The 8,669-nt window shown below is 39.8% G+C and overlaps 1 protein-coding gene across 1 annotated transcript in view; it reads left to right on the forward strand.

The window, feature by feature from the left end:
* The window catches only part of TMBIM4 (transmembrane BAX inhibitor motif containing 4), an 11,267-nt gene extending 2,799 nt beyond the window's left edge, over nt 1–8,468 (forward strand). Inside the window, exons 2-7 of the mRNA XM_084810572.1 lie at nt 1,484–1,592; nt 2,765–2,870; nt 3,819–3,852; nt 5,364–5,481; nt 6,343–6,388; nt 7,197–8,468. Of these exons, the coding sequence (XP_084666698.1) occupies nt 1,484–1,592; nt 2,765–2,870; nt 3,819–3,852; nt 5,364–5,481; nt 6,343–6,388; nt 7,197–7,403 (620 nt within the window). The 3' untranslated portion in view covers nt 7,404–8,468. The remainder of the gene's footprint in view (nt 1–1,483; nt 1,593–2,764; nt 2,871–3,818; nt 3,853–5,363; nt 5,482–6,342; nt 6,389–7,196) is intronic.
* The last annotated feature ends 201 nt before the right edge of the window (nt 8,469–8,669 follow it).

The raw sequence follows: 8,669 nt of genomic DNA on the forward strand, positions 1-8,669 counted from the left end.
CTGGGGCGGCCCCCTTTTCCCAGTCTGCATGCCCTGTTTCTGAGTGCAAAGACATAGCCAGTGCAGAGAGAACTGTGCCAGCTACAAGGGGGAGAGGGTGGGGAGCGTAATTTCTGAGAACCAAGTTTGGAGCCTTGGCTCTGACCTCCATTCCCAGAAACCAAACAATCCTATGGCCCTCTAGACAGTGTCTAGTGGCCACAGGATTGCTCCCTCCAGGCACAATCCTTTGCATGTTTCAACAGAAAGAAGTCATACAGCTCCCAGTGTTCACCAGCCAGCCAAATTCATGGAGGACAAGGCTGTTAATGGCAACTAGTCATTCTAGTGGATATTATTAAAATTCTTTTTTTCTTCAGGTTTGATTTACATTTTCTTTCTTGTGCATTTCTATGCTTCGCTCAAAATACACATTCTTTTTTCCTTATTAACACTTGAGTCTGGGATAGAGATATAAAATTTCCAGAGATTTTGAGGCCATGGGAAAAAATGTTTTTTTCCAGAAATTTTGGGAAAATTGAAAAATAAGCAATGCTTACTTGTTTAGAACTCTTTACAGATCTAAAGTCACGTAAGGTCACTTATGGCTGGGGCATGCTGGGAGTTGTAGGCCTTTTCTCTGTCTAAATGTGCATAGGACTGCGCCCTTAGTTGCTTTAAGACAGTCTTTCCCAATCTAGTGCCCTCCAGATATTTTGGACTTCAGCTCTCATCAGCCTCAGGTGGTATGGCCAATGGTCAGGAATGCTGGGCACTGTAGTTGAAAACATCCGGAGGGCACCAGATTGGGGAGGGCTACTTTAGGAACATAAAGCAGCCTTTCTGTTTCTAAAGTTATTTTATGTATGACTTAGTTTGCTCATAAAATGTATCATTATATTTTAAAACTTTATAGCAAATTCAGTTAGTAAATGTGTAATTCTTGTCTGACTAGATTAGAAGTACATTATATGACTGCTACGGCATCAGAAGCACATAGAACAAAAATATAGAACAAAACCCAGGCTGTCAAGAATGCACAATGGTGACTCTACTGACATGTTGGGGAACTGAGCATAAATGTCTATCAGTAAATTATGCTTTAGATCAGTAATTTTAATAAGGAATGAAAGAACGGACTATGCTGGGAAGAGGATTTTTTAAAATTACCCATGGCTTCATTATTTCCAGACACTTTACATCTCTAGTCTTTCTATAAAAGTGTTCTTATTACATAGTTTTTAGAAATAATTTTGGAGTAAAGGCTGGGTAACAATATATAAATACTTCTAAAAAAAAAATACTTCATAATCCAAAGTTGTTCAATTTTCCAGAAAAAAACAAAAATGGTCCTCAGGGAAAAAACCCAGGAAAGAACTCCCCCCCCCCCCCCAATTTGTCCAGTTTTTTCCAGGCCTTCACATCTCTATTCTGGGGTAAAGTCTTAAAAGGAAATTAAGCAGTGACTAAACTAAATTGGTATGTTTTGTTTCCCATATCTTAGCTTTTCTGCGAAAAGTCTACAGTATACTTTCAGTTCAGATTTTCTTGACCACGGTGACCTCTGCAGCTTTTTTGTACTCCAACACAATTCGGACATTTGTACATGAAAGGTAGAGTCTTTTAAGTGAATCCAATTGCACAGTATTTCCTCCCACTTTTTAATATACAATAGTTGTTGTGAGTGAGAGCGAGAAGCTTGTTATGTGCTGGACCTGAGCTTCTTTTCATCAGCAAGAACAACACTGTGTGAGAGTTATCCCTGGCAGGGAGACATGAACTTCCATTAAAAAAAAAAGTATGGAGGGGAGAGCAGGTTTCCCTCCTTGCAGCACTGACGGGCTGGGCTATGGAAACTCCTCACCACTTAATGCATGGCAGCCAGAATGTTCTGCCCATAGGCATGAATGGAGCCACTGTTCTGAGGGACACTGTTGATATTCTTTCAAGTTAGATATATTTGGACTAGGCAGAACTGGGATCTGCCCTAGGCAGTGTCGTGTTCAAGGGGAATGGGGGAGAGAAGATTTTGGTCCCACCTAAGTTTCTGAGAGGAACTGTTCATTTCTTCTCATCCAGGTGAATGGCACCCATTCACTTCTCTTATGGACACCATTGATTTGACTCTCACCTAGCCCTTATAATGGTGAATCTTGTGTCAGGGGCAAAGAGCAGGTTTTGCTCCTGACCTGAAGGTATCCTGAATTGCAGCCCATTCACCTCCTGTACAACTCAATGACTTCCATTGAGTGTTGTGGGTAGATTTCTTTCCCTCAGCTGTGTCCCTGAATGAAACCTATCTATGTTCTCTAACTGATCAATGTTGTTTTTAGTTATATGTTGTTTGTGTATATTGTATGTGTGTTTTTATGCACTTTTTTGTAAATGGCTTTAAAACTTTTTATATTGTATTTAACGCTTTAACTTATGTAAACCACTCAGAGAGCTTCGGCCACGGGGAGGTATAGAAATGCAATAAATAAATAAATAATAGACTTCATCCAGGAATAAATTGTTACTATGAACATGGCTCTTTATTTAAGGGTTGAGGATTTAATATCTGAAATAGTGGCAGCTTTCCACAAATAAATGTTTTAATTTTGTATGACCAGTAAGCATGTCTCTAACCTCATTCATTATGGACATATTTAAGCATTTTAAACATCTACAAAATTGTTTAATGGACGCTTAGTTTATGTTACATTATAACAAAAGATGCTGGAAAAGGATATACCCCCACCCCCCCCCGGCTAATGTTAGGTATGTTCTCTGTTAAACCTTACAGCCCTGCTTTACTTCTGGTATCCTTGCTTGGTTCTTTGGTTGTGATTGTGGCATTAACTCTGTACAGACATCAGCATCCAGTTAATTTATATCTTCTCTTTGGATTTGTAAGTATTTGCATAACATGCATTTAGTCTCTTGGTCCTTTCTGTAAACATAAACATAGTTGCAGATACTCTGGGGGTTAAATTTATTTTATTGTACTCCCAATCTTCCCCTAGCCCCTTAAAATATTTTATTGCAATTGTCTTTTCTTCTACTAGGCTTCTGTCAATATCACTTATACATGAAAATCCTTTTAACAGATATCTGTGAAACATGCTGTACTTTTTGGAAATGATGTATACCCTGTTTCCTTCTGCATACTCTTCAAACATGTACAGTGGGGTAACTTTTCATGCAGAAGGAAGAAAATCTTTTGGCTTCCAGACACAATCCTAGCCAATACCTCGTATTCAAAAAAGAAGTGGTTTTGATCATACCAGTGCAAGCATAAAGGCTGTATTTAATGCTGGTGTGAAATTGCTTATAATGCATTGGGTTGTATCCAATGTTAGTGTGACTTAGAGGAGACCAACTGAAATGAAAGGGTCTTTAGTCTGACTTTGGATACAGCCCATTGTCTGGCGTAATCTTTAGGCCAGCCCTCCCCAATATGATGCCTTCCAGTGATTTGAACAACAGCTCTCATCATCCCTGGCCATTGGCTCTTCTGGTTGGGGTTTATGGGAGTTGTAGTCCAAAGCATCTGGAGGGTACTAGGTTGGGGAAAGCAGTTCTAGGTAGAGGAAGGGACAGATGAAGGGAACCCAGTTTTCCTTAATCCAGTTCTATCTGATTTGAAATAAATGTATTTCTCAGCTGAGAAGTACATGGGACCCAATCTAACAGCTCCAGTGGTTACTCACTGAGCCCATAAGAAGGTCCTTTCTCACCTCTTCAGTGTTGGCTATAGCTCTGCTTCTGTGAATGCATCTGAGCTCTTTTGTTTGGGATAGCTGAGTGTTTCTGCCATAGTGATGGCTTTAGATGATCATTGCTTTTATTTTTCACAGACCCTTTTAGAAGCACTGACCGTTGCTATTACAGGTAAATATTCATCCTTATCATATAAACCACAGGGCCAGCTTCAAGGATAGGCGTGATTGAGGACCCACACCCCAGAAGGGACCCACTGAAAACAGCCCCCCCCGACTTGCTCCTCCTCTTTAGCCTTGCACCCTCTTCTTCAGTAGATGCCACTGCCTATTTGCTCCCTGTCTCTCTGCCTATCAAGCAAGTAGTAGCAATGATGAGAGAGAAAGATGCAGAGCAATAGGAGATGGTAACAATGGTAGTAAGAAGGTAGACTCACTGAGGGAGAGGGCCTATTGCAGGTATTTTGCCCAAGGGCCCCCCAAAACCTGGAGCTGGCACTGACTGATAGGGAAAGGAAGAACCACTGTGTTGCTGGCTGTAACTGCCAACTGAGTTGTAATTGTCAGCAGAGAGGGCCACAGAAATATCCTTGCCAGTGAAGAGCATCTCTTCTAACCTGGCAGGTGCTGCAGGAGAGGGGCAGGGGCTCATCTTTGACCTTGAACTGGGCTTCTTGCTGCTTCAGAGCACTTCCAAAGCCCAGTGAAACTGCAGGTGTGGAGCCCTGCCCTTTGCCTGAGCCTAGAAGAAGGAAAGGGAGCTTCTCCTTTCAGTCATGCTGAGCTTTCAGAGGCGTTCCCAAGCAGCAAGACTTCTAGCTGATTCTGAATGCCTCCGAAGCCCAATGCAGTGGAGGAGAGGTGATTCTACCAAGCTGCAGGAGAGCCAGGGCTGGTGATGACCACACATTTTTGGCTGGCTACCAAGATCAAGCCAAATTGTGGCCCCCTTATGCTAACATTATGATCTGTGTTGATTTGGAGGCTGCATGTCCCTCCAAATTTGGGGGTGCTTTTGCATAGTGACTTTGTCTAATAGGAGATTAGGGGGAGCCAGGTAACCATGCCCTTGCCACCATAGAGGTGGAAGTGTGCTTGCGTGATGTATCTATACCATTGAGGCAGCTATTTTACCAAAAAGTCAAGCCTTGAGGAAAGATCATAATGTTGAACTTCACTTAGCAGAACGTTAGAGGCAGGCAATGGAAGCCAGATTTGACTTTTCTTCTATTAGCCTCTTCCTATCAAAATGAGCAAGAGAATTGGATGATTTGAGTACAGCTCTCCCCAAAGTATTAATAGAACAGAGTCTGTACACTAAGAATGCTAAAACGTGCACATTACTCTTACAGTCTCTAGAAATCGACGTGGTTATTCTTGGATTTAGAATGGAGACCTCGAGTGGCCTATTTCCCAGAATAAGGGTGAAATCCAATGCATGTTTAGACTGAAAAAGTCCTACAACTTCCAGCACTCCCTAGCCAGGCATGCTGACTGGGGAATGCTGGGAGTTGTAGGACTTTTTTCTGTCTAACCATGTATAGGATTGCACCCTAAATGTGTGCATAGTTACTAATGTGCACCAGACGTAGCTGATAAAATACCAGTTTTAAATATGAAAAATGTGAGCATGATGCCTATGTTAGCTTAGGCCAAACTAACATTTACTTTGTTTTCCTATAGTGACTTTCTATGAAGTATCTGTTGTCCTCCAAGCCTTTATTCTAACCACTGCTGTGTTTCTGGCGCTCACTATATACACTTTGCAGTCCAAAAGGGATTTCAGCAAACTTGGAGCAGGGTAGGTTACTTTCAAATCCCCATATTAAACAACCCATAGGAATAAGTTGATGAGGTTTCTGTAACTGATCTACAAAAAAAAGTAACATTTGGGTACTCCTAGAGATCAATACATTACGGTGTCATGCTGGAATAATATACAGTGATGGTGATTTCTATCAAGAGCTGCCCTGTGGAAAAGCCTAGGGCAGCTGCATTGCTTATATGCAGTTGGTTGAGTTCCTGCCAGAAAAATCAAGGGGATTGCAGCATTCAGGCATGTGTGATTTGTCATTACTATAATGGTGATAGCAAGTAATGGTAAATGAAGCCATTTCAGTCGGGCTTCAGGCTTGGGCATGGGACAGAAATGGCCTTGGCTGCCTTGGTAGATGATATGAGAAGGGCTCTGGATAGGGGTGAATGCTCCTTCCTTGTTCTCCTCGACCTCTCAGCGGCTTTTGATACCGTTGACCATGGTATCCTCCTGGACCGTGGTTCCGGCCCAGCCTATCTTAAGGAGTGCCTCCAGCAGCACCAGACAGGCCGCTTAACAAGATCAGCCTCGGATGGCCTTCTCTCTGTCCCATCAGCCAGGACAGCTAGACTGGTGGGGACAAGGGCGAGGGCCTTTTTAATGTTTTAAATGTTTTTATTGTAGAATTTTATTGTTTTATTGTATGTTGTACATCGCCCAGAGTGGCTGGGTGACCAGCCAGATGGGCGATTAATAAATTAAATAATAAATAAATAATAAAAACTTAGTGTACATTTTATAATATGCATGTACAGAAACTGTAGGTATCCGGCATTTTTCAATGTAGTATGAAAATACAATTTAAACAAAAGGAAAGAAAATTAATCCACAGATATGTGTTCACAGGCTATTTGCTTCTTTATGGATTCTTCTCCTGGCAAGCTTTTTAAGGGTAAGAGGTCATACTTATAATTAATATTGAGAAAGTACTGGATAATTAAAACTTGCTGGACATTTATGTTAACAATTTGAAATATCTTGAATTAGAAAAACTAAGAGAGTAATCCTACCTTCTGCTGTAGTGAGTTCTAACATCAGAAAGGGAGGCATTTCTGTTTTTCTTCCCCCATCCCCTGATTGAGTTTATTAAAAGCAAATTTCCTCCCATTGAAACCAATGGAGGGAATTGAGCTTTACCAGCTAAATAATTTATTTATTTAGGAAAATCCTAGGTCTGTGAATCTAGGAGATTTTTAAAAATAAACTAAGAAACACAGGTAGTAAAGGGCTTAACTTCACTCTTTCAGAATGTCTCATTCTTATGACTGAAGAATTCTACAGAGGTAGAATGTTCAGTCCTGGCTTTGAAACCTTAGGACAGTAATATCCTCAATGTGTTTAACTTTATTCTCTAAAGAAGAGATCCTATAAAACTTAAATTGCAGTTGCAGTGCAATTGGGACATGAAGACCTGAAGTGAATTCAGTCTTGTCGTCTTAGAAGAGCAGTCCTACTATAGGAACAGTGACATAGGAGGATGTGACAATGCCTTATGTTTCTGGGAATAGGAAAATACTAAAGTCTCAGGAATTACCTATATATAAAATCCAAAAAACTACCTTGTGTGCAGATACAACTTTTCTGTAAGCACACAACACATTTTTAATTATGGTTCTGTGATGGATAAATCTGATTTTTGATGTGCTTTTATGAAATAAATTGATACTAAACCTTTTTCTGTGCATATACTTTGCTTACAGCTCTTTTTCTATAGTGAAGTAGTAGAGCTGGTATTTGCTGCTGCAGGAGCCCTTCTGTTCTGTGGATTCATCATCTATGACACTCATCTGCTGATGCACAAACTCTCCCCTGAAGAATACATATTGGCTGCAATCAACCTCTATTTGGACATCATCAATCTTTTTCTGCACTTGCTGCGTTTGCTAGAAGCATTTAATAAAAAGTAATTGAGAGTAATTATTCAAAATTGTGAGAATGTGGGTGTGGCATATAAAGAGTTAATTAAGACCTAGAAAATTTGTGGTATGTTTTGAGATTGAAGTTTGTTTTTCCTTTCGTGGTGGTTTCAGTGTTTTCTATATAAAGGATGTTTCAGAGAGCTGATGTTTAAGATTCTATTCTGAGATCAGCTAATTACATGTTGCAGTCATCTTGGATGTTTGGCAAAGGCTTCATTCCATCTATTTGCATATTATTATTGATTGAAAGACTTGCTCATCAACCTCCAATTGTGCCAATAAGCACTATTAAAATCCTATTTTATTTCTCCAGTAATTGTCACAGATGTGTCCTTTGAAGTTCACAATAGTCACTGGCTGGATAGCATAAAATGGAGGCGTCTTAATTTTTCTATTCAACACTGCAGCTTTAAACAAGCTAAAATTCCATTGTTGGTGGTCACTTGCAAAACACTTACATTACCAGCATTTTGATTTGAAGGAATAATCCTGCGACATAGCACTCCTTCTTTAAAGTTTGTAATACATGTCTAGCTAAATAAAATCAAATGGCTGCATTTCCAAATACTGCTGTATTTTGGAAGAAATACTATCTACACAAGTATCTTCCATTCTGCCCTCAAATCAAGGGATAACTTGATTTCGAAAGTTGGTAACTGATGAAAGTAAAAATGTAAGTGATTGTTTGACAGTAGTTTCTTCTATTCTGAAGGCCTGCATAAAGGGACTACTTACTTTGGACCCTGTATTCCAGGTTTGTGTAATTTTAAGAAAAATTTAAAAGATATATACCATATCCTCATGTTTTCCATTGATCCTTTTGGAATGCTGGAAAAGTTTGAAGCACATTTTAACCCCTTCTCAAGGCATTTTCATTAATTGTCAATAAGGGATACAGTATTTCTGTTCAGTAGATTATTTGTACAGTAGAGTATTGGACAGTGTTTGGTCTTGTACTGTGAAATGCTGGCAGAGCAGAAGCAGTTACATTCCATCTGCTCTTCTATGAGGATAATATTAAGAACTGACGGAAATAAATTTAAGAAATGTGAATTATGCAAGTCAATTGTCTCTTTATTTGCTTTTTGTCTAGCATTGCAAGATTGTAACCTAATAGTTTCATGATCATTAAGCAAACAATTAATAGATGAAAAATTAATGTTGTATTTGATAATTAACATAACCCTCAAGCTCACAACACATGACTGATGGTGGTTCTCATTCTGAAGTCCTTCTAGCCTTGCCAGGGGGTTG

The sequence above is a fragment of the Heloderma suspectum genome, chromosome 7 (genome assembly GCF_057233095.1).
Source record: "Heloderma suspectum isolate Gila_16-S chromosome 7, 16-S_ref, whole genome shotgun sequence".
Lineage (NCBI taxonomy): Eukaryota > Metazoa > Chordata > Lepidosauria > Squamata > Helodermatidae > Heloderma > Heloderma suspectum.